The following is a 27,068-nucleotide window of genomic DNA, read 5'->3' on the forward strand; positions in this document are numbered from 1 at the left end:
TTGTCTGTTGCTTTGCATGTGTCTTACAGCCTAAAGGCAGTTATAATTTGTTGATTACTTGGAGGCCATTGAACACTGGCATTAGTATTTTTGGAAGTGCCTTCACTGATGAAGAGACTTGTACCTGAACTGACAGTTTGCTTCTCTACCAATGTCTTGGAAAATTCAAAGAGGATTTGTAAATATGTAGATTATAATGTGGACCATGACATAAATATCTCTGCTGTGATCCTATTGAAGTTAATGCCATGTCTTGTAACTGCAGCCCTTCTGACCTGCAAAAGGACCTACCTGTCTGTAGGCAGGTAGCAAAAGAATTGAGATGGTTTTTTGCAGTCACCATAGTATGTGACAGTATACATAAATACATTTTGTATTTATGTAGAACATATACGTAAAACAAAGAAATGGAACACTTAGATCAGAAATTCCTGGTGTCATGTATGATAAGATACAGTTAATTTCATGTCATCAGAGAATTCTTATTCCACTAAATAAACTGTTTTAAAGTATGTTCACAAGTGTTAGATCCAGCTCATCACAAAGTAGATTGCCATCAAGGTTAACATTTGACTAGTGTGTGTAGGATAAGTATGTAAAATTATGACCTTGACAACCCGTAATTCAGATGGCTAAGAGTAAAATTAGATTTTTATTTCCAGATCTCCTTTAAGTTAAAGAACAGCTTGGTCTCAACATGATTTAAAAAATAAGCATTCACCTGCTACTAATTTCCTCCTTGGTTGCAAAGATTATTATTTGTTTTGATGACTGAGAGGCTATTTACATAGCACAAATGAAAGCATAGAGCAGCAGAAGAGGACATGTAAGTTAATGAAGAAGGAAGCATTAAGTAGTCTGCATTTGAAAGGGTAGCTTCTTGCATGAATAACCCAAAATCTGATGATAGGCTGCACGTGCACCTGATAGTACTTAAGGTCCAATCTTGCAGCCAAAGCTCATGTGAATAAACTCAATAGGTCTGATCTTATGAATAAGGGCTTCAGGATCAAGTTTCAAATAAAATGTGCAGATTATTAGTAGAAATCCTTACACTCTTAGTTTCAGTTTCTTTGCAATTTATCATTGAACATTCCAGATTTTCTCTGGCTAGCGACACTTTAATATAATATAAAGTACATGCTTCACACTATGGATCGAGCAAAATTGCTTGCATACTCGACTTCTTATAATGTATTTGCTGTTAGTTATTTAGTATTTAGAAAAACTTACTGAATCAACAAAATAAATTTATAGTGATGTAATGTATTGTTGGATTCATGAACATTTGCCTTTGTGGAATGCCTGCTTGGCTTGGCCTGTTGAAGAGGTTTTGCTCTTCAGAGATGAGATACCAAATACTTAACAGGTGTCTGTGAATTGAATTTTTTCAGTGTCTTGTATTACAGCCAAATAAGGATGAACTTCCATGGAGGTAGCAAAAAGATTTACTAAAACTCCTGTTTCAGAGGGAAAGTGAAAACATCTAATTCAAATATCCCCCCGTCCTTATTTCTGAAAGTGGTTAATTTCTGGTTTGTGTGATCTCCTCTGATAGTGCTGTTTCTCTGCAAGTTATGCCCCATTTTGGTGGTTTAGGAGTGGTATTCTTCAGTTCAGTGGTTCCACTGAGGCACTGTGTGCTGCTTCCTTCCTTCCCCCTCCCTCTCTTCCCCCGTGATAGGATGGAGAGCATTGGGGGCAGAAAAAGTAAATATGATGGGTTGACATAAGAACAATTTGCTGGAAAAAGCAGTGAGATAAGAAAATTAGCAGAAACAGCAAAAATATTAATAGCAAAGAGTGTACGAAAGCAAAAGAGTGATTTCCATGCAAAAGGCTCACCGTAGAGGTCTGATCCATGCAGCCAGGCTCCCTTGCTCCAAAAGTGAGCCCTTCCCTGTTTGTGGGAGGTACAGAATAATCTCGGAGTCCTAGTGATGCCCCTGCTCTGGCTGCTGTGCAAATGAACCCTGTCCTGACCAGAATCAGGGCCCCCAACTACTAATGAACATTGCAGAAGGCTTTTTGCTTTGGCAAAATTTTACAGTGGAGTCAATGTCACAAAAAATATTTACAATTGCACCTCTCCTTGAGGTACACATCACATTTCCCCATCCATCTGTATTACCCATGAAATGCACTCAGGTCCTTCAATAAAAACAATCCTACTGATGGGTTTGCCTTTGTTGGAGGCCGACTAATCCAAACTGGCACCCCTAACAGATTACTCATATGCACAATGGAACTCTGTCCCTTCTGTGGTATGTGGGGGTTTTGATTGGGCAGGGCCAGCTAGATTGGAGCCTGTAGTGTTAACTAACCAGGTAGTCTTCAAATAAATGTAGATCCCAGTGTTTGAAGTTTCCACCACCCATTGCTTTCAATGTGGTTTTAATAGTTCTTTGTATCATTCAACTTTCCCAGAGGCTGGTGCATGACAGGGAACATGATACCCACTCAATACTGTGCTCTCTGGCCATGAGGTCTATGAGGCTATTTTTGGAACCAGTCCCATTGTACTGATGCCTTTTCCTGGTCTTAAAAAATTGAGAGCCAGACACACTTGATGGATAAAGGGTTTTTACCTCGGTATTTTAATAAGAATGCTGTGGTGCACCATTTCATCAAGGTGGGGTGTGCTGCAAAGCACACATGCTATAGGATAGCACGTACGATTTATAAACCTTACAAATTAGCATACCTAACAAATATGCCCCAATGGAAGGCCTGGATGAATGGCATGATATTCCCCCATTCTAGGAATTCCCCCCTGCATGGGCCAAATTTCTAGTTTACAGGATATGTTCTAGAGAAGACCTTAGTTTCCCAAGATAGTGTAGGGTTTTCCAGCCTCCTCCTATGAGGCCTCTAGGATGTTTGGTCTCCTGGCCTAACAAAATACTAGGGCTATGTTAAGTTATCAGACATAAGGAATTACAAGTATGTGTGCTAAAAATATTGAGGATATATGAAAGTTATATAAGAGGTGTATAAAAGAAAAGGCAAAAAATCATCTTCACATCAGTACAACTCCATTTTTTCTGGGGTGCCATGTTGCCACAGGACTTGCTTTCTGAGGCCCAAGCTGGTGTTCCAGGCAGTGTTGAGAGGCACAGGGTTAGGGTGAGGGCAATGTAGTTAATTAACCTGCCAAACCTTCTGCTATTGTATTTTGACCATTATCCACCACACCACAGGGGCTGTACCTGCTTGGTGTGCTTGATCACAGTGCATGTTACACAGTTATGGATCACCTGGGAAATAGTGTCCGTTGTTAAGTCCACCCCATAGTTAAGCCACAATCCCATCTGTATTGTTACATCTCTTCCCTGCTGGCCTGAGGCATCATGGACCCACCAACCAGCAATAATTCACCCTTATGCTGCCAGTCCAGATCCACCTGAGGCAGTTTAATCTTGGCTGCCCAATCCACCTGTCCATTGTTGTGATGCTCTTGAGTAGCCCAGCTCCTGTGTGCATGTATTGCATACATGAAATACTTTTACAGCCAGCTTCTCTACCCGAGTAGTGATGTCTTGCCACAGCTCTTCAGCCCAGATGGGTTTACCTCTGTCCTGCCAGTTGATCTTTTTCCATTGGTCCAGCCACCCCTGCAGGGCATTTACTGCCATCCACAAGTCAGTGCAGAGGTGCAGCACTGGCCATTTCTCTCATTCAGCAATATCTAAAGCTAGCTGGATGGCTTTCAGCTCTGCGACCTGACTTGATGCACCTTGTTCCTCCATAGTTTCTGTGACTCACCATGCACAGCTGCTTTCTGTTTTCAGTGTAGCCCAGCCATACAACAGGAGCCATCAGTGAAGAGATCATATTCCTTTTGATTTTCTGGTAGCTGATTATATGATGGGGCCTCATCAGCATGTGTAACTTCCTCCTCCTCTTCTTCTGATGATAATCACATCTTTTCCTTCAGGCTGACTCATGATGAATTCCAAGATCCCTGGGCACTGACATTTGCTGTTAAAGCTTTCTGTGCGATCAGAGTTATCCAATTTACTCCACATAGTATTGGTGGCATGTTGTGTGGACAGGACTTTGCCTTTGAACATCCAGCCCAGTGCTGGCAGTCAGGGTGCCAGGAGGGGCTGTGCTTCAGTGCCCATCACTTCTGAAGCAGCTCAAGGCCCATGATAAGCTGCCAGGATCTTTTTCAGTTGTAATGTAGTGGGCCTCAGATCCTTTGTATACCCAACTCCAGAACCCCAGGGTTTATCCTCCTCATCTCTGGTACTTTTCCAGAGATTCCATGGAGGACCATTCTCCCTAACTGTAGTGTAGACCATGTTTTTCAACATCCTCTCCTCTTCTGACTGCCTCCAGAGCTACTGCATGAAAAATTTCCTGTTTGATTTGTTCGAAAGCTTGCCATTCAGGATACCACCTAAAATCATCCTTCCTCCAGATCACATGCTAGAGAGGACTCACAATCCGACTGTAATCTGCAATATGCATCCTCCAAAAACCCACAGCATCTAAGAAAGCCTGTGTTTCCCTTCTTGATGGTTGGTAGAGACATAGCTGCTACTTGCTAGACCATGTCCATTGGAATCCAATGGTGTCCATCTTGCCATTTTACTCCCAAAAAAAAAATTTCCTGGACAGGTCCCTGGACCGTGTTTTTCTTCACAGCAAAAACAACCTTTAGTAGGATTTTGTTCTCCCCTTTCTCACAGACTTTCTCTGCTATGTTCCCCAGCAATGTGGTGATGTCATCAATGTGAGTGTTCTGGAGCCTCACTGTTTTCCAGTGCAGTCTGGGTCAGTCCAAGGCAAATAGTGGGCCCGGGTTTCCAACCCTTGCACATCCAGTTCCAGGTGTACTTTATGCCCTTCTAGACGGCAACAAGCTGTGGCCTGCACTCGTGGCTAAACGTATGGAGAAAAACACATTTGCGATGTCAGTGGTGGCACCATTTTGCTGTCCTGGACTCCAGCTCATACTGAAGTTCCAGCACGCCTGGCACAGCACCACTCAGGGATGGTGTGACTTCATCCAGATGATGATAGCTCACTGTCAGTCTCCACTCTCCACTGCACTTACACACTGGCCGTATGGGATTACTAAAGGGTGAGTGAGCCTTGCTGGCCCCTCCCTGGTTCTCCAGAACCCATCTCATGGCTGGGGTTCACAGAGTCCTGGCTGACGTGGTGCTATCAGTGGTGCACTCCTTTGGTGGTGATTGGTACCTGCTGTTCTTCAACCCTCAGCAGTCCCACAGTAGAAGGGTCCATTGAGAGACCAGGCAAAGTATTCAGCTATCTGACTTCCTCTGTCTCCACAGCAGCTCTCCCAAAAGCCTACCAATGGCCTTTTGGGGTCCTTGAAATACCCTCTATTACAACCTGCCCTTGAAGGTGAGGGTAATGCAGGTTCTTGCTAATAGACCCTCTTGGGACAGAATTGAGTGAAATGACAGAGTCATCAGTGTTTATAAGTATATATAAGTAAGTTTATTTTAGAACAGTTTTGTTGTAATGAAAAGCAGAAATGTAGCTGATTTAGTTATTATTGTCTTGGTTTAAGATAATTTAAGAGGGACACTCTAAAATGAGATACCTCCTCTTAATTTAAGCAATAAGGGGAAATTAATATGAGTAGTAATATGAGTAATGAGGTGTAAGTGAAAAAATATAACAGCTTATTGAAGAAATTGAATAGTGACAGGCAAAAAAAGTAACAACTGTTTTTTGTTTTGTTTTGTTTTTTTAAAATATAGAATAACAGCGGTAGTATTATGATTTACATTAAAATGTTTACTAGGGAGCCGGACCTGATCCCTTGGCAGCCATGGTACTGTAACCAGAGAGTCCCCTCCCGATGGCACAGCAATGATGTGAGGTGGTATAGAATAAAGTCTGGGTCCCAGCCATGCCCCCTCCAGGCTACTGCAAAAATTTACCCTGTCCTTGCCAGACCGGGACACCCATCTACTAGTGAATATTGCAGAAGGTTTTTTGCTTTAACAAAATTTTGATGTGGAGTCAATGTCACAAAAAACATTCATGGTTGCAGTGGTTGGACAAAAATATAAAGGTAGGCAGAAGAGAGGGATTAGCCAGGATCTTTAAAATATGTGAAGATGTGATCTCATTTCTTACAACACAGAGAAGAATCAATGTGGAACAGAGAATCTTGAGCGTACCAGCTGAAGGAAGAGCCTAAATGAGACTTACCACTTTATGGACAGCAAAGGCAGTTATAAATGCAATACTTTAGGAATCCATGCCCTATGTGTTATAGGGGTTTTTTTCATACTAGTTTGATTATTTTCAGTTTTTGCTAGGTAAGTGTGAAATAGAAAAATGGCAAAGAAGGCTTTAAACAAATCAGGTAAAGCAACTAAAATTGGGGCATGATACTGAATTTCTCTCTAATATTAGTTCCTAAGCTCTAAGTTTCTAGAAAGTTCCAGTCTTTTCCCATTTTTGAATCAATGTTTCTGATAATAGAGAAAGTTAGTGGAGGCAGCTGAAAAAAATCTAAATTAAATATGTGTACAGTCTTTGCAATTTTATGAAGATGTGAGCTTTTAACAGTTCGTTAATTTTCAGCATTTCTTTTTTCTGAGCTAAGTAAACGGACAGCTAGGATTCAGGACTACTCAACAGTACCTACAGAAATTTAAATATGAATCTTCATTACATGCAGTATATTCATTTGCATATGCTAAATCAGCTTTCAAAATCTGGTGTTTGTGAAGACTTTTTAGTGGCATGATTATGTCAGATGTGCTTCAGTGAACTCTTCTAGTTTGCAGGCAGCAATTGGCAGTATGTTGGTTCATCAGAGTAACATGACAGTTCTCGAAAGGTTCAGAGATTGTTTTATAATTATTGTTAGCATGATTTTTGAAAGAAATGATGAGCATCTCATAAACCCAGATGGGAGTTTGTTACGTTGTTGATAAATGTGTTTTACATTTTTAAATTGATAAACAGTGAAAAGCAGAAAAGATACAATAAGGCAGATGGTTGTTTATAAAGCACTTGTAAGTTGCTGCAATTCAAAGAATGGTACTAATTGTTAAAAAGAAGACAAAAATTGGAATAGGGGGAGTGTTTCAATGAGTTCATCATGAGCTTTTTAAAAATAAAACCTTCAGCAGCTTTAGTTCAATTAGAACCATTCTTGCCATTCTGGGTTTACATGTAAAAGTTTAGTCTCTCAGTTCTTAACTTTTGTACCAGCCATTTTCATGTAGCTGAAATTAAAGGTACAGCTAATCTACCTGTATGTATCCATTTCTTTCTTTTTATTTTTTGTGGTTTGGAAAAAACACAAAATTTATTGCTCAGCAGAATGAAGTTGAATTATCATTTGACTTATTAATTGTTTCCATTAAAAGAATGAGCAAACTCCAAAATCAAGCAGACATTTTACAAGAAGGAAATAAAATGGTAGCTAGTTGACTTGTTTTTTGTTCAAGGAGTGGTGAAAAAAATGTTTTTTGACAACTATGTGACCAAAATAAATATATATTTTGGTAGTGCTTAGGCAGAACACAAGTCAGTATGTGTGATGAAGCAAGTTGGTGCACCTTTCTCTTGTGAATGTTTAGGTCGACTTTCCATTAGTGATCTTAAAAGTCTCCATGAAAGATGAAGTATTTTCCTGCTTTTTCTGCATGGGTTTTTTGAAAAACAGATATGTAGATTTATTGCCTTGATCAAGCATCTCTTCTAAAATATGTTTATTTTCAATTGCAGAACTCCAGAAAACCTTGTTCTTTCCCAGGATTTTCTTCTTTTGCATGATAAAGACTTCTATGCTTTCTGTATTTTCAACAAGATACCTATACATTTCATTTCTCTGGGGTTATTTTTTTAACACTTAGCAGAGCACTGATACTGTCAGTAAAGCTGTATCAGTTGTGTCAGTCTTTAATAGAAATAATTTGTTGAGTTGCAAAGTTATATCAGCCTGGTCAGCTAAAAAAATGCAGAGTGCCTTCAAGCAGGAACATCCTAACTGTTACAATAGCTACAGGTCTATCTGCCTGCTCTAGTGGTGGAGCTTCTGGGTGTAAAGGAGATCCTAGATGAAACTCACTCTGGTGAAGTGCTAGAGGTAACCATGGTAGATGGAGCTAGACTTACAGTATGACTGTGAAGCTGACTTCTAGGGGAGAAAATGTTGCTGGTTTTCAAGTTTTGTAAGGTGGTCATATGTAATGTTTCACTAAGTTTTGTGAAGTTTGTATGAAAACTTTAGAAGAAGCACCACAAATCCTCTGTAGCTGTTACCTTAACCTCTGGGAAGGATGCTGAATGTCAAGACTGTACAGTCAGAATGTGACATAGACCAAGAGAAGAAAGAACAATTGTTCTAATGTCTTGCTCTGTAGTTAAATCCAAAAGAATTAATTGCTCTAGGGAATGTTGGTCTACTTTTATGCCACTTCAGGATAATATTTAAACTCTCTGAAATGTTTGAAAGCTCTTGATATGCAACTGTATTCTTTCCATTTTTGGTACCAAACAGCTGTGCTTTCTAAATGCTGTCGGGTTTTGACCTTAGCTTTAATTATGGGAAAAGTAGTTTCAAGCTCCTGCTCTTGAGTGAAGTAGAAGACCATTTAAGAAGGCCTTACAACTGCATGTCTCAACACCTAGCTCCAAAACTCTACAGGGAGTTTGTAGGTTTGGTCAGGACTGGTGTTCTTATGTAGCTTTCAGTATGTGTTCTTTAGAATAGTGATTTCTAACGTGAGGGTAAGCACACAAGAGAGAGCAACTAGGAAAGCAAACGCAGGACTACTTAGCATGTCTTTACTAGAAAAATGTGTGAAGGTCTGCACACTTCAGGTTCAAAAATACTTAGGTCTTTAAGAAATCAGAATAAGCTCATCCTTCAGTGAGAGTTTGTTTCATTTACGGTGTATCTGCTTTAAATATCAAAGCTATGCCTTTTTAGGTGCTCCTGTTGGTATGGATCCTGCCACCTATTCCCAAATTCCTCTGTTATTTAGTTCAGTGGGACAAACCTGGTTGTGTGTACAGACTAGGGAACAAGAGGCTGGGAAGCAGTGCTGTGGAGAGGGACTTGGGGTTTTTTGTTAGTGCAATGCTGCATATCAGTAAACAATGTGCTCTGGCAGCTGGGGGCATCAGGCCCATCAGTGCCACCAAGTCAGAGGAGGGGATTGTCCTGCTCTGCTCTGCTCTGGGGTGTCTCACCTTGAGTATTGTGTGCAGTTTGGGGCACCATAATATCAAAAAGATATTAAGCTGTTAGCAATCTGAAGGAGGGCCATGAGGATGGTGAAGAATCTGGAGGGGAAGCCTTATGAGAAGTGGCTGAGATCACTTGCTTTGTTTGGCCTGGAGGAGACTGAGGGAAGACCTTGTCATGTCCTCAGCATCCTCACAGGGGGAAGCAGAAGGGCAAGAACTGACCTCTTCATTCTTGTGTACCAGTGATAGGACACAAGGTAACAACATGAAGCTGGGTTTAGGAAGGCACAGGTTAAAGATAAGGAAAAATTTCTTCGCCCAGAGGCCATTGGACACTGAAACAGGGAAGTGACACTTCTCAGGGAAGTGGTCACATCACTTAGGCTGTCCGTGTTCAGGAAGCATTTGGACTACACTTTTGGGGACGTGGTGTGAATCTTTGGGCTGTCCAGTGCAGGAACAGGAGCTGGACTCAATGATCCTCATGAACCCCTTCTAACTCAGCTTATTCTGTAATTCTATGAAAGTTTCAGTTTCCAAGTTCATATTGCCTTCCACCAACTGATTTTTCAAGACATGCGTCATGATGCACTTCAAAAGGTATTACCTGATAGTACGTATACCATTACTCAATTCTACTGTGTTTCGCAAAAGTGCATGTTAAGAGGGTTGCGTGCCTTGAAATCAGTTTATAGTAGTAGGGAAGGAAACAGCTTGTTTGATAACTTGCAGTTGTCAGCCAGGAACAGAGCCCTTGTTTGTCCTGAATTTCGATCTACTGTTAAGTTTACAGTGTCACATCACTTCTTTTTGAAGTGTTTTGGGAATGTCAGAGACCATTGGATGCTACTTTGCTAGGACTACATAAGGATTAAACATGAAATAAAAGGTCTGATAAATTCTTGCAGATATCAGCATAGTTCAGTGCTCTTGGTTGCAGTGGTCTAGTATGCAATAAATACTTCCATATGTATATGGTTGTAGGTAAATAAAATTCAAATAATTTTCACAGCAGGTAAGTTGAATTCACCTTCTGGAAGTTACCAATTTGCATACTGAGTTGCAAGTCAGGTTTTATCAGTTCTCCATCAGTAAGCTAAAGCTGCAAATTAATAAAGTATATCTTTATAATATATTTCAAATTAATAAAGTAAATCTTCCTTTGTACATATACTGTATGACTGAGTAATTTCAAAGTAAATCTGTAATATGATATTCACTTACCTTTCTGTAAGACAAATCTGATGTCAGTTCACAGTCAGCCTAAGAATTAAAATATATTTTTTATTTTCTTCAGCTGTCTTTTAGAAAGTTACACTCTTTGGTGAAGTGGTCTTCTAGTTTCAGTTTCTTGGGCTTACCTTTCCATCTTCACAGGAAACCAAATGAGGATGTTGTTAGTTAGTCTAGAAAGTGGAACTTATTTGGTTGCCATATAAAATGAACTGCTAGTAATTTTTGACATAAAAATAGCCTGTAACCCTAGAGTTAATATAGCTGAAAAGAACACAAATTAAGTAAATCATAAGGTGACTAGGAGTGGAAAGTGAACATTTTTAGTGCCATTTAATATTTTGTTGGAAATATGGCTACATTTTTGTTGGAAAAAAGGCTACATTCAGTAACACATAACATCCTTAGATCATAGCAACTTATTTTTGGGATGCTTTGCAATATTCAGGAGTGCAGATGCTCTTGATCCTGCATTGCAAGTCATAATTTTAAGAATACCGTGTTGGGAAAATATTTCTAAGCAGCAAAAATAGCAGAAGAAGCCATACTTCTACTTAGCAAAACCAAGATTGTTTGGCTGACTATTAAAAAGAGCGTTCAGTCGAGCAAGGGATGATCTCCAGGCAATTTGCAGGCAATTTAGAAGAGGCTTTAGGGACAAATGGGCATAGCATGTCAGTGAGGGTGTGGCACAGCAATTTCTGGGCAGTTCTCCTGAGCAGGGGTAGCACAAGGGGTGCAGACAGGCTCTGGGTGATGGGTTGTGTCTTTTGGTTGGTTGTGGGATGGTTTTTTTTCCAAGCAATTTTTTACAAATGGTCAAAAGCCTGCTGCTGCTGCCAGCAAAACTGCTAAGCCCAAAGAGAACCTGCCAAGAAGGACACAGCTGTCCAGATCCCTGGCTGCAGGGAGCCTGGGGCAGTACCAGAGGCAAGTGCAAAAGGCACCTGTGCGTGGTGTGAGCTGGTGAATGATCTGCTCTGTCGGGTAGCAGAGCTTAAGCAAGAGGTAGAAAGGCTAAGGAGTATTAGGGAGAGCAAAAAGAGAAATCGACTGGTAGAGTTACAGCCTTGCAACCTGAGAGAAGCTTGGCAGGAGCCAGAGGAGCCCCGTCCCTCTTACTATCAGGCAGAAGGAGGAGACCTAGCGGGCTGGGGCAATGGAAATGGGTATCTACTCAGAGAGGTAGTAAAATTCCCTCCTGACCCCCATCATTTTCCCAGGTGCCCTTATAGAATAGGTACAAGGCCCTGGGTCCAGAGACTCAGGCAGATGATGGTAAACAAAAAAATCTGGAGAGTCTCCCAGGTGCACTTTGTCTGTCAGATGGATCACAATGTTATAAATGATCAAATCGTGAACCAAACTTGTAAGAAAATTTAGCAAAGATTTATTAATTTGTCTGTGAGACCAAAGCTCGGTTGTCGAAATCACCACAGCCAATGGTCAGCGTCGAGCCCGGGATCGGCGCTGGGTGAACACGGATCTGACCTCCAAATGTCAGAGTCTCCTCCAGTTCAGGAATGCTGCCTCGCGCAGCGAGGTTTTGTACAGTTTATTCTGCCCAAGGCAGAGATGACAGAATGTTCTTTGTGTCTCTTCACGTGCATCGCCGTGGCTTTACCTGTGCAGAGGTAGACAAAGACTCAGTCCAGGTGTCTCGATGTTGTCAGTCGACTCCAGGGAAGCCACGTATTCACATGTATCAGGGTGGTGCCATCGATTATCTTGGTAGATGTAATCATCAAGGCGATAATCACTCTTAGGTGGGCCTGGCGATAATCACTCTTAGGTGGGCCCGGTGACCCGGGGAAGCCAGCGATTATCGACCTGGAAACTTCCATTCTTACGTTAAAACCCGATGTTTTTCTCAAGGACTGTCCAGGAACTAGATGTATATGAATAAGACACTACTCCCAACCAGGATGGTCAAAAGACATAGTTTGGATTTTACAATATTTTATACATTAATAGCATGAATTATCTCTACCATATACTATAACAACCTCAGGAAATTAAGAATAGAAGAAGGGTAGTGTGGAAAGTTCACCTTCTGAGGGGAACAGAGGGCTCTCTATGTCACCCAGACCCATTCCACAGGGAAGTCTGCTGCTTTCCTGGGGCCCAGGTATGGGATATCAGCAGGAGATTCCCTGAACTAGTTCATCCCTCTGATTATTACCCACTGCTGCTCAGCCAGGTTGGCAGTGATGAGGCCGACAAGAAGGGTACCAGGTCATTTGAAAGGACATCAGGGCTCTGGATTGATTGGTTGGTGGGGCAGGAGCACAGGTATGGTTCTGCTCAGTTCCTTCAGGAGCAGGGATGAATGATAAAAGGAATAGGAAAACCCACACTATCACTGAATGGCTGCCTAAGGGCTGGTGCCATCAGAGGAATTTTGGTTTTTCTACCATGGGGAATTTTTACAGCACCAGGCCTGCTTGAGTCAGATGGGCTCCATCTGTTCAACAAGGGCAAAAGGATTCTAGCCCATGAGTTGGCAGGGCTGATTGAGAACGCTTTAAACTAGGTTTGAAGGGGAAGGGGATGAAACCAGGCACTCCAGAGGTGAGTCCAAGGGTGGTGAAATCAGCAGCACAGCTGAAGTGCATGTACACTGATGCACATGCAATGTGGGTTACAAACAAGGGGCTGGAAGCCGTGGCACAGCAGGAAAGTGATGACAGAGTCACTATCACAGAAATGTGGTGGGATGACTTGCAGGACTGGAGCACTGCAGTGGATGGCTACAAGCTCTTCACAAGAGACAGGAGAGGGGGAAGAGGTGGAGGGGCAGCTGTGTACATTAGGGAGCCTCTGGACACCATGAAACTTGAGATTAATGACAATAAGATCAAGTGCCATGGGTAAGAATCAGAGAAAGGCCAACAAGGCTGACATCCTGGTGGGAGTCTCCTACAGACCACCCAACCAGCATGAAGAGATGGATGAATTATTGTATAAGCAGCTGGAGGATTTTTCAAGATTGCCAGCCCTTGTTCTTGTAGGACATTTAACCTGCCAGGTATCTGCTGGGAGCTCAACACAGTGGAAAAGAGGCAGTCTAGAGGTTCTTGGAGTGTACAGAGGAGAGCTTCTTGTCACAGATGGTGAGTGAGCCTGCCAGGGGTGGGGCTCTGCTAGACCTGATGTTTGCAAACAGAGAGGAGCTGATGGGAGATGTGGGGGTCATCTTGAATGCAGCAACCACAAAATTATAAAGTTTTCAGTGTCCTTGGTGAGGTAAGGAGGGGCCTCCACAAAATTTCTACCCTGTATTTCCGGAGGCCACGCTTTGTCCTATTAATGGGATTGACTCAGAAAGTTCCCTGAGAAGCAGTCCTTAAAAACAAAGTGGTCCAGGGAGGTGGACATCAAGAAATAAATCTTACAGGTGCAGGAGCAGGCCATCCCTATGTGCTGAAAGAGAAGCCAGTGGGGAAGAAGAGTGGCCTGGCTGAGCAGGGAGTTTTCACGGGAACTCAGAAGGAAAAAAAAGAAGGTTGAAAAAGGAGTGGGCAACTCGGGAAGTATTAAAGGATGTTGTTAGGTCGTGCAGAAAGAAAATTAGAGAGGCAGAAGCATCATTAGAAGTTAATGTGGCCGCTTCTGTAAAGAATAATAAGTGTTTTAGAAACATTTTAATTAAAAAAGGATGAAGGAAAAAAACTCCATTCTTTATGGAATGCTAGGGGATGAAAATAGTCACCAAAGATGAGGAAAAGGCTGGTGTGTTTCACACTTTAGTTTCAGTGTTCAACAGTAAAACTGGTTATCCTCAGGACAACCAACCTCCTGAGCTGGTAGACAGGGACAGGGAGCAGAGTAGATGTGCTGTAATCCAGGAGGAGGTAGATAGTGACCAGCTGTACTACACAGATGTTCACAGGTCTGTGGGAGCATATGGATGCCTAAAGATTTTTAGCATCAGCAGAAGTCCTGTGAGGAGCTTCTGAAGGAGCTGGGGTTGTTTAGGCTGGAGAAGAGGGGTCCTTTTCAGTTAAAAGTAAGTAAATCCTGTTTATTTTGACTCACTAGTATTCTGGAGCACAGAGGCAAAATGGGGAAGACATCTTGCTATGAAAAGAAGGTGTTATTTAGAGTTCTGCTCTGGATTTACATAAAATTAATCCTTCAGTCCATCTGTGAGTATTTATCAGGCTATTTTTGCTGAGCAATGAAAGGTGGCAGAATTAGATGATGCATGACACATCACTGGTTTTTTTGTCCATGACTACAAAAGCTGGTGTGCTTTAACTATGTTACTATGTTAATCTGGTATGTTAGTTGGTTTTGGCATGGATTTTTAAGCTTTTGAAACTGTAGCACTGCCTCACCACCTTAACAACTTTTTTTTTTTCCCCATAATAGTTGGAATAATCAGAACTGCTCTTTCTTCCAGATCCCTTTTCATAACTGATCTCTACTATGAAATTTAGAGATAAGATAGTTGTAGCTATGCAGATAGGATTGGAATATTGGATTGTATTCATAATCTTCATTTAAATTTGTTCTGCTGTTAAACTTTAGAGCTTTTTTTAGTTTCCTGTTTTCTTTTGCAATCTTTTAATCATTATCTTTCTTGTCTCACCTTGGGTAAGGGGGTCTTGCTTTCTGCTGATGTTTAATTGCTTGTAGTGCAGATGATTGAATTATCTGCTTAGTATTGATACATATATATGCATATAAATGTATATTTTTTTAAAACTGAGAATTTCCATAAGATGGACTTAATAATTAAGCCATTTCTAAAGCCAAATAATTGTCAAGTGGTTTCTAAAATTAAAGATGCTTCTCTTAAAAAGGAAAAAAAAAAGGAAGACAAAACATAAACCAACAGGTGTCAGCAAAGACCATGTAAAGAAAAATTGGGTCAAATCAGATCAACAGTATATGCTGCACTCATGACAAATCCTTGTTGTCTTTAATTTAATTCTCTTGAAAGACCTTGAGATCTTAGTTGTGATCAGTCAGCTCAAAATACAGAATATCACAACTGTATATGAAGGTTGAATTGAATGGCTTTCAGTAGAAAACACAAGAAACCACATAGAGATAATGTCAATTCCATCTTACTGAATTGTTCTGCCACATTATAATCCAAGTGAGGTCTTCGTGGATTTTTAAAATACCATTGGTTTTGTTTCTCTCTCTCTAATTTTTTTTTCCTTTTTTAGCCTACAGTGAACTGGGGTTTTAGAAAGTCCATTCAACTTTTAGGGTCTTTTGTTCTAGAATGGTGATGGTGAGGGGTTTTTTGTTGTTGGTTTTTTTTGGTGGTTGTTTTTTTTTGTTTTTTTTTTTTTTTTTTGTTTTGTTTTTTTTTTTTTTTTTTTTGGTTTTGTTTGTTTGTTTGTCCCAGTTCTTAGGTAAGTCTATCAAAGAGCAGTATGTCAAAAAGTTCATTGCATCTCTCATTAGGCTGTATTGGCAGGTTTGTCACCTCAGGGTCAGAATAAAGCTCATTCAACCATGGCTATGGCAGCCACAGCAGCAAGCCTCAGGTCAGTCCTACCACTTGAAATTTGCTGTAGGGCAGTCAGTTGGAGTTCATTTTGCATTTGTTTCACTGAACATTATTGCTCTTACACTGTGAAGAGGAAAACATTGTAGGTAGACAACTGTATGTTACAGGGATTGTTTCCCTCTTGTGCTTATTTTCTCTTCTTGCACTGGCATGCCTATTACCAATGAGGAGAAAAATTTTATAAAATAACAAAATGCATTACTTGTCATCACATTGCTTCTAGTGTTTTATACTTGTTTGTTTTTAAGATAAGTTACAAAACCTCCAGCCTGTGTACTCTGTTGTGAAGTTATTGGAAAAGGCTAATAGTGCTGAGAAGTCTAATCTCTTACATTGAATATAAATTATTTGAAAATAGTATCCTTTTTATGCCCTTGGAAGGACCATTTTTCAAAAACTTAGATTCAAAAGATTGTAACATGTTATGTCGGGTGTAAATTAATACTTAAAATAATTTAAGAGGTCTGAGGAGCTGATGGTTAATCACTTGGTGTCCTGTAGGAAGTTCAGTCAAAGACACAACTTCACGAAAAAAGAATAAGCAAGGCTGTTATTTGTACATCTGTACATGGATTTCTCAGGAGAACTGGTGATGTTCAGCTGTTACACATTTTAAGTGTAGTTCTGTCACAGAATGAGAGTTGATTAATAAACCTAAGGTCACATTAGTTTTGCATCTCTAAAGAAAGGAAAACAAACCCTTGCATTTTTCTTCACTACAAGTATAGGAAGTTATGACTGAGCGACATACTGTAGAGGGTAGAGATGGTCAGACTTCAGTGATTTCTAAACTAAAAATGCCACTAAGAATTTTTATTCTATTTTTTCCCCTTTTTTTCTGTAATGTGTGTTCATGTAGGATATTAAACTGAGGTAAAAATACAGTTAACTCAGAATGTTATTGGAGGAATAGTAAACTACTAATGACACTAATAATGTACTAACCCCTTTTATGATATGACTTAGGAAAATCCAAGAAGTCGATCAAGAAGGAAAATGCCAATGTAGCTATGTTTTATTAGCTAGAGTCTACTTAATTTTAAATATACTAGCTCTATTATTCAGAGAAATCTGGCCACTCATAAAAACATACAACTAAAATTATGTCACTTGATTCTCTTACTCTCTTCACTCTGATTTACTTTAAACTCTCTTTAAAAATTATTGAAAAGTGATCTGACAGAGTGTTTAATGAGTGTTTTTTCATAAGTTGGCATCTTTGGAGGCAGAAGCCTGTATCCACTGAGTAAGTGTGTTGTTGCCAACACATCTCACTCATTATGGGAAGTAGCCATTCTTAACTTTGAGAGAGTAGTTCTGTCTCCATTCATATTTAATCCTTGGAGCAGTGAAAAGTGATAGCAAGAGTGGTAATAGTGATGATGGCTTTCTGTTTCTGTTTTGAGTATCTTTAGATGAGGAATATAATGTGGGAAATCTCAGATCCATCCAGCTCGATCTGGTCCACCAGAGGGATATCTTTAATCTGTAGTTCTGTCCATTTCCTTTTTTTCCCCAAAATCTGCTACGAGTGTGTAGGAATAGGCAATGGAGTGGACAGCTTGGGTTAACAGCTTGTGCTTCCTCGTCATTTCTCCTAGGTCTTGTAATTTGTCCTCTGTCATGGGAGTGGTTGTAATGTCAACCAATCTCATGCGCCTTATCCTTTGTTGTATCACGTGTTTTATTCTTTATCATGTGTTAACCATACACCAGACATTTGACAGGCGTGTTGATATTTTGGTCATGAGGGATGCACATATGGGGAAAGAGGGGGACATGTGGCATTTGATTGTCTTGAAAAGGGACTTTGTGGTTTGCACTAGCCTAGGGGTTCCTCACATCTGTCGTGAATCCATGACTGTTGGTTGCATGGTTATGATTTCCAATGACACCTGATAGACGCCAGGTTAGAAGCGAGAGGCAATAAATCATACAGGCTTATGCTGATTGTTAGTATGTTTTTAGCTGAGAATTCACTTGAGAAAACATTTTGCAGGTTTGAGTAATTTACTTGGTCTTTTTTCTTATTTTCCCTCTGCAGCAGGCTTGTGGTTCTATTTGTATATGTATGTATTTGTGTATGTAATCTTCAGGTGGGTAGCCATGGTCAGTTTTGGAAGTGGGAGCACATCTGTGGGAGAGAGAAGAAAAGAATTTAGAGGACTTGGGTTGTAAAGCACAGCGTGGGAGGGGAACTTGACGGGCAAGGCTCAGTGCACTTCACTGAGTCCCAGCATGCGTTTTGGTGTGGTATGTACTGAAGCAGCTCCTCTGGATTAGGATGTAGGTGTTATTAATCAAGTCATTGAGTTGTGACCTGTTGCCTGTATACCTGGCAATCTCTGTTACGGAAAAGTTCACTAGTGGGTCAGCTGCAATTTTGCTCTTCCTCATGAATGCCATGCTGTTTTTTTTTGATGTTTGTAGAATGTGGTACAAGGCTTTTTTTCAATGTATTACAGTCTTAAAATGGAGGGGTTATTATTTTAAACTGAGTTATTCTGGAATTGCCTCCTTGCTTTGTGGGAATTCTTTTTTCAGTGGTCTTTTCCAGAGTCTGTTTAAAGACCCCCTGTACTTAATGTATTGAACTGTCTCTTTGATATTTGTCTCCACTTTTAATTGTATTTAGACTTCACTACCTTCATGATTTTTCTAACTTTAAACATGCAGTCACTGGTTCTTAGTCTTTAATTTCTGTTTTCACATAGTTCTACACAGGTATGAATCTTTTGATCATGTAGTTTCAGAATGCTCTATTGCAAAGATTTCACAAATTAGACTCATAACAAAATTTCTCAATGCTTTTTGGTCACTGAAAACAATATGTAAGAAAGTCCTCTCTATGAACCATAGTCTTAAAAGAACATATGTTGTAGAAAACCAGGACATTACAAATTAATTTATATTATACTTGTGTATACCGCAATTAGGTTTCCACCTGTAGTTTCAGTTTTGCTCTGCAGAGTGTATGCAGCATTATAGTCCTGCTATCATTGTGCAGAATATTTCACAATGCAAGGGTAAAACCTCAGGTCCATCATAAGATAATGTGCTTCTGTCTATTCTTTTTGCTTGCTGTCCACGTCATTAAATTTAATTTCTTTGTGATGAAAATAGCCTGTTTTCTGGATCCATATGAAGGCTCACTGGTCACGACGTAGGTCTATCCCCCAATTATCCATAAGGCTATTGGACTGTGCAGTTTTCATATTTGAGACCACTAGCACTTTGAAAAGGTACTTCTGGAGGTATTCTCTGTTATATCCGACGTAAATCATGACTAACTTATTTTAAGCTCCTCAGAAGGGCACTTGTGAGCACTGAAGGTTGGTTCCACTCCTGAACCATATGTATAAAGCTCTCAACCTTGTTCACCATACATGAAGGAAAACTACAATAAAGAAATGATAACAGAGATTAGGTACTTGTGCTTTAATATGCTGAGGACAATCTACTTTGTTTTAGTGCTCAGGATGTGTCCTAGTCAGCTGTGGTCCCTGCTCTCATCAGCTTGCCTTCATTATGGGAATTTTTTTCGTGCAACAAAATTAGAATAGCTGTGATTTCATTTATGGCAGAAGTTTCTCAGGCTTAGGGAAAGCAGAACACGGGCTCCTCTGCTCAATGAGAGCAATTTAAAATGCAAGCACTGTAGTTTCCTTCCAGAGAAGAGTGCTTTGTTCTGGGAAGAGAGTTTCCTCTATTGCGCAGTTTGAGTGCAACCATTTTCTGGAGAGTTGAAGTGTCAGGCTTTCCATGGCTGGACAGGATTTCTTCCTTGCTATCAGAATAGGTGTGAGAGGCATGGAATTTTTTGGTATTTATGTTGTTTTTTGTTTTTTTCCTTATTCCAGTTCACTCAACAGTCAGTAAGAACACCTTGATAGCTTTAATTTCAGATATTTGTCTTATTTGGGATGTATTTTCCTGATAGACAGAACTTGGATGTGAACGAAGTACAGAAATACTCTTATGAGGTGGAAGCTTTCAGTATCTCATACAAGAGATACAGAACTGCCAGTTCCTTCTCCATTTATCGGGCAATTAATTTCATACACTGTGGGCAGGTCTTACTGTTGGTTCTTTTTTCTCTGCAGTCTTGGACACAGTGATGATGCCTGCCTTCCAGCCACCTTATTACCTTGAATTACAGTGCAGTATACTGCTTACAGCTTTGGCGCACCTAACCAGTTTCAAGAGCCTTAGAAAAAGTGCAGCTATCCCAGGTTAGCACGACTAACATGAATAGGACTCTGTAGCAAGTGTTACAGATTGCATTGAGAATGTCTGGATCTGAACAATTTGTTTCTTGATAGTTCAGATGATTTATTGATGCGGGACTGAATTTATCAGCCTTGTCTCTATATACCTGCAGTGATGAGCAGCTGTGTGACTGAGTGATAATTAGTCCAGGAGAGTTCCTAGAGTGTAACCAGAGCCACCTACTCATGCAAGAAGTCAAAAGACACTTCTCAACATTCTACAGTGGTTTCTACAATAGTTTTCAGATGTTAAATGTAGAACACCAGCATGCACAAGATAATATTGCTACTTAGAGAGGTTGTCGCTCTCTAAGTATATAAATTGTATAGATTTGAAATAGTCTAACTAATTCTATATAGAAAATGTCACACTGTTTTTCTTTTTGCTTCCTGTAGGAAAGATATTTTAATAATTTTTTAAAATCATCAGTCATAAAATGAGAAGATGCTGTTAAAAGTATAAAAATCCAAAGATAGTGTTGGATGTATAGCATTTTCAGTACTTGCAGCCGTATTACTTAATAGGACAGAATTTTGCTAGATTTTCCTAGGCAGGACTGAATTCTGTCAAGTTTTCCAGACACATCTGGAATGCAGGAAGTCTGGGCATTAGTGCTGTTTTCAAATCTGGAAAATTTTGGACTTGGATGGCACTTCAAGAAATCTTGTGTATCAGATTCCATCATTTGAGACTGATAGTGTACCAGCCATTGCTAGGATATCCCTAAACATGTTGATCTACTGCAAAAAAGCCTTCAACCCCTCCTCTAGCTACATATATATGCTCACACACATTTACATATACATACACACACACACATATATAAATATATAAATATATATATATATGTACACACACACACATATATGTGTGTATATATATATATATGGACTGGGGCAGTATTAGGGGTTGTTGTGTTTGAGGGTTTTTTCAGTGGCATTTTTTCCTGAAATCTCACTGGGCAATGCAGGCCATCCAGGTGCTGAGCTGTCTGAAAATGATAATCTCAGACTTTGCATGTAAGCCTCCTCCTCCTGTATCTTTCTTTGTTTGCTTTTATTGAAAACGTTCATTAGGTTAAGTCTTTGGCACACCAGAGTGTTCTACTGATTGAACACTCCCATTTTTAAGGCTGTATTGAGCTTTATTGTTTATTTATTTTATTAGAGTGATGCATAAAAAGTCAGTTAGAATGACTGCCCCATTGAGACGGTCTGTGGAAAAAATGAGTAAAGGTTTATTTCTGCTCTGAAGACACACAGCCTAAACAAATGAGAGAGAATAGAAGAAACAGATGCAAACAGTTGTAAAAAGGGTAGACTTTCACAAGTGGTGTCTAAAGTATATTTTCTGCATAGGAGTTTTTATCTTCCAAGTTTTCTTTTAGTGATTTTAACAGTGAGTAGAGGCCTGAATTGAGAGTTAAAACCAAAATTTCTATGTTGTAGTCAGTGTTACCATTATGCTCACTTTAATGTCAGTACAACATTAGCATTTGAGACTGCAGGAACTTAACTGCTTTCTTGTTGGTGTTACACTGCAGTAGTTTTCGGTGAACCATAAGAAGTTTGCCCCTGAAGGTAAAATTACACTGTATGCATGTTCCAAGCATACTGCTTTGGGGATAAACATGTCTTAAATCAACTCATCGCTTGCAGCTGAATTCCTTCTCCAAATGCAGTTTCTGTGTAGATAATAATGTTCAGAAGGACTGATAATCTGTAAACCATAAAGTTTTTTGAACATAAGTCTATCGATAAATGTATTTGAGCAGGATCAGAAAGAATTCTTATAATCCTAATAAAGATTTTGGGTTTTAGAGAAAGGAAAAGAGGAGCATATAGCAACATTTTTAATTCGCTTTCATCAGCACTTCCAGTTTGTTCATATGTGTTCCAAACATTTGCATATTGTGTTTCCTCACATTTACATAATAAAAACTTTTGGACTTCATTGAAATTTCCTTTTGTAATTGTGCACTTGGAAAATAAATTTGAAGTTTATGACACCCTGGCTTCTACTTGCTTGGATGATAGTGTGTAGTTAAGATCCCATCATTTAAGACCTTTGGCACAGTGATGTTTCTGTTGAGGCTTAATATACTGTGGGTTCAGATCTATTTGTGATGTAATTGTGGCCTTGAGGTGTTAATCTAAAGAATACCATCTGGGTTTTTACCCAGATATTCTTGGATTAATATTCTGAGACTTAGATCTTGTCCTGTCTGGAATTTAAATACTGTTCCCTGAGCTTTAAAGAGAAAGCAAGTACCATTTCAACCTCTTAAAATGAGTTCTTTATTTTACCTCTGTAATTTGCCTTTTTTTTTTTTTCAAACTCATAGCCGTTGAAATCCAGGCAGTAACGTCCACACCATTTTTACAACCTCAAATGGATGAAGTACCTGTTTGTTCCTCAGTTTAATTCCCAAATTAATTATAATTAGAAAGTACTTAATCTGCATCTCCATTTTTCTTAGAATATGTAAGGGCAGAAAAAAATGTCCCTAGATGGGAGGCAGGAATTTGAAATGTGAACAACTTTGATACATTTAAGAGGGCAAGTCTTTTGTTGCAACAACATTGATTTTTGTGTGGCTTGTGGGTTTTGTAACTTTTTTTGTTTTCTGGTGGGTTTTGGTTTGCTTTGGTTTTGTGGTTTTGTTTGGGTTTTTTATGTTGTTTTTGTTTGTTTGGAGGTTTTTTTTGTTTGTGGGCTTTTTTTGGTGTTTTGTTTGGTTTTTTTTTTTTTTTTTCTTTCTTCATTTTGTTGCTTTCTGAAATGATACCTTTGGTTTCAGGATTGAAATTTCAATTTTGCTCCTATATGGAGAAAACAGACATAAACTCCGGCATAGTGGGTAATCTATATGGGGTTTTCTTCTATTCAGCAATCTTTGACCCATACCTCCCCTGTTCAGTAAGTAGAAATGGCAAAGTAACTTAGATGAGGGTGGCTAAAAATCTGCTCTTCATGTAAATCATGAGGTGAACCTGGAGGGGAGAGAATTCCAGAAATCTGCTAGTAGACAAAATGCTTTAAAAGTATTTCTTTACGAAGAGAGCCTTTCTTCCACCCCCCGAGTATATATTAATTGGTTGTAAACCTTAGTTTTGAGGTTGTTATTCACCTAATTGTGTACAGAGTAGTGCATGATGGATTCACAGGTGCAGTTACCCTTCCATTGTACTGGCAAGAAGTCTTTTCTGTAAAACAGAGAGAATTTTATGTCTAAGCTCCAAGTTCTATAATTAGTTGTACAGTAGAAGATTCAGGAAAGTGGCAAAACATATACAAGTCTTAGAAGTTTAACCAATTAGCCTTTAAGTTGTCTTCCTGCATATGTCATTATTGTATGTGTTTTAGTATCTGGTGGCATTTCTATTTTTTTCTTTTCTTCCAGATCATTACTAAATACATTTATGAACTACTGCAGAACGAATGCCACTTGAAGAAAGTAACTCTTCCAGTAAGTATAATTTATTTTTCCAAGGGCATTGTTTTTTTGAATCTGTACACAGCATAGCCTGTGATCCCATATTCATATAAAGACAAGGTGTGCCAGGGCTCTGTGCAGGGCACTGTTTCAGGACACTGCCTTTGCATTTTGCATGTGTATGCATCTGGAGGTGTGGTTCCACCTCACTTCTCATGTGTTTGATTTCTCCAACTGAGCCTTCCTTACCAGATACCAGAATTTTCAAAATGTGGTGCTTTTAATAGGAGCGCTATAAGCTTTCTGAATAGTATTTGTGGGTATTTTGAGATGTCTACAGCTGGATGTAGAGAACAGAAATGTCTTTGCAGGAAGCGGACTACATTCACATTCCGTATCAGTAAAATACTCCCAAGTAATTTTTTAAAAAATGCTTTTTCAGTAATTTTTAATACGCATGTGATATAAAGTGCTTTTGTCACTTCGTGAAAATATTTAATCAACCCTTGGAAAAGATTAAGTGCTCCCCCGCATATCAGAGTGTTTATAAGTATATGTGATGTGATACGATGATGTTCAGGTATTTTTATATTGGAGAGCGCAGAGGAGACTGGAGTGTGACAGCACTATGTAGATTTTCTGTCATTATGAAGGATTATTCCTATGCTCTTTGAAATCTTTTGAATTGCTGTCATTCTCAGAGGATCCTTCATATTCAGTCAAGGAGAACCTGTTTAGGCTATGGAAGGAAAGGTCTTTTGCCTTAACAGTTCTGTAAGATTTCACTATTCCCATTTCCATTCCCTGAATGTTGCTTAGAGAATGTTTGATGACCTGACCATACTGCTTGTAGTTTCCTAGAAGGACTTTTTCAGTGTTTCGTGGTCACTGTAGAAGGAGCTGAGCCACGAGGTTCGCAGAGAAATCTAAGGGCAATATCCCAGCCTAGTGCTTGCACCAGTGCCCTGCGAGCCAAGACTGAGATACCATTTCCCCACTTCAGATTTTTCTGTGTAGACAGACATAGGATTGGGTTCATCATGACAGTCTGCCTGGTGCAGTGCTAGTTACAATCTCTGGCTTTTGGCTAATTTTCTTGGTGAAATTTTGGTCCAAAAAGTACTTCCAGAAATATAATGTATCAAAAGACTTGTCAAGCCATGTCACACTTCATCTGTGAAACTGTGAGCTGTCTTTTATAAACTTCAAATCCGGATTTTAAGGCTATAGGACTTTCTTTGATTTCTAAAAAATAATATGAAGAATATGCATATAAGTAGAGCAGCGGCAAAGCTGATCAATTAGCTCCCAAGCATGAAGATGAAGAAACTTGGGATAAGTGTTACAGCACCTCCATCACCTATGTCACACCTGTGGTGATTCATCTGCCTGACTCTAAGGTTTGGATTTCTTGGCTTGGAAGAAGACTGGTCCTGGCTAGTTCCCACTTTTGGATTAATCTCTTTACTTGTATTTAGAAATTGTGTAGTGACAATGGATACGGTTGTTCAGTAATACAGTTTAGCTATTCTCAAATGTATTGCTTTCAACTTCTGTGAAGTGTCATAATTTAATTGCATTTTGGAGCAAAATAAGAAAGCACAAAATATGCAGGTGTCTAATTGTGAGCATTGTGGAAAAAATCTTGTGAGGTACAAAAACTGTTCTTCAGGAATGGCTGTTATGTGTAGCCAGCCCTCACCATCAAAAATAAGTTATGAAGGCATATACAAAAGTGAAAAATTGAAACAAAATACCTGGAAGTTGAAAAATTAAAGCTGTGTAAAAGCTAGGTTTAAATCACCACTGACAGATTCCCAAGTAAGGACACAAAACCCTCTAGCTGAAACTAGTAAACAAAACTAGTAAAAGTAATAAAACAGCTTTTAGCATGAGAATAGAAGAGAGTATAAATGTTGGTAAGTTACATGTAAAATCACAGGAAATTCAGAAAAACCAAATTTGAGGATCTTGTTAGAGTTGTAAAGGCTAATGATGAAAGAGAGCTGATAAGGCCAGTCGAAGAATTGCAGCTAAAATGAATACCAAGGTCAAATGAGAAAAACTAACATAATTAATTCCAATACTACTTGTCAAATTTCTACACAATTAACTATCCTAAACAGGATATAATTCTGAGCAACTGTCTGAAATTTGTCATGTCAATAGAGGAGACCTGAGGACAAGTTAATATATTGACCAATAAACAAATTCCAGGATGAGATTTTTTTTTTTAAACCTAGGATTCTATAAGAAATCAAACATGAATCTGCAGAACAACCAATTTGTATTTAACTCACTGCTGAAATAATAACAACAACAATAATAATAATAATAATATCAGGGAAAATTAGTACAAGTTTATTTTTAAAAAATCCAGAATTCATTGCAGGAGTCAGAGATCACATGGAGAAGAAAAATCTTGTCAGTAAAAGAGTACAGATATTTCCTGTGAACTACCAACAAACAAATGCTTTTAAAAAGCACAGGAGAAAGTAGTCTCCTTTAAAGTTAATTGGTTAGAAGTGGAGAAAGGTGTTCATATTTTACAGATGAAATAAACTGTTACCAGTGAAATGCTCTTAAGAGCTGACATAGCTGTGAGCAAAATGAAAAAGGGAATTAATACAACCTAATAAACTTCTCTGGTTTTTTTCTAAAATTATTTGAGATAGTTAAACCTAAAGCTGATTATGATGACTTGGGAAATTATTTATTCATGCTGAATAACTGGATGATTAAATGACAGGAGATTCAATTCTGGTAAATATGAAATTATGGGGAAGATAACTCACTCTGTAAACACAACAGTAGCCTCTAAATTACAACTCAGGAAAGATCCTGGAGTGATTGTGAGTAGTTCTCTGAGAACATCAGTGAGTGCTCAATGGCAGTCAAAAACCCTCAAAGCAAATAGGATGTTAGGAATTATGAGGTATCGAGAACAAAACAGAAAAACATCGTCATTCCACTCATTATATGGGCCCTCATGTTAAACACTGCGTGAAGTCTGGACACCATATCAAAAAGGATATGAAGAATTAAAAAGAAATACAGAGGAGGGTTGCAAGGATGATCACAGGCATGAAATTCTTTTCAGACAAAGAAAGATGAAACAAAGATTCTTCAGCTTGGAAAATAGATGGCTGAGGAAGGAATATGACAAATCTATAAAATCATGAAAGGTGAAGAGAAGATGAATAGGAAATGGGTTTTTGCCTTTTTCATAATAGAGAACCTAAGGGGCATCAAGTTTAAATTATCAGGCAGGAGATCTCTACTGAAAGAGACAGTATTATTTCATATATGTCCCAGTTATATTGTGGACCTTATTGCCACAGAATACTACCAAGGAGAGAGGTATAAATGCAATCAAAAAAATCATTTGACAATATTAAGGTG

General features: G+C 39.1%; 1 protein-coding gene across 8 annotated transcripts in view; it reads left to right on the plus strand.

The window, feature by feature from the left end:
- The window catches only part of FAM172A (family with sequence similarity 172 member A), a 257,531-nt gene that overhangs the window by 32,060 nt on the left and 198,403 nt on the right, over positions 1-27,068 (plus strand). For all 8 annotated transcript variants that reach the window (XM_030968383.1, XM_030968376.1, XM_030968378.1 and 5 more), the window contains one exon: positions 23,634-23,699. In XM_030968383.1, coding sequence (XP_030824243.1) covers positions 23,634-23,699 — 66 coding nt within the window. The remainder of the gene's footprint in view (positions 1-23,633; positions 23,700-27,068) is intronic.

Source organism: Camarhynchus parvulus, chromosome Z (genome assembly GCF_901933205.1).
Source record: "Camarhynchus parvulus chromosome Z, STF_HiC, whole genome shotgun sequence".
Taxonomy (NCBI): Eukaryota; Metazoa; Chordata; class Aves; order Passeriformes; family Thraupidae; genus Camarhynchus; species Camarhynchus parvulus.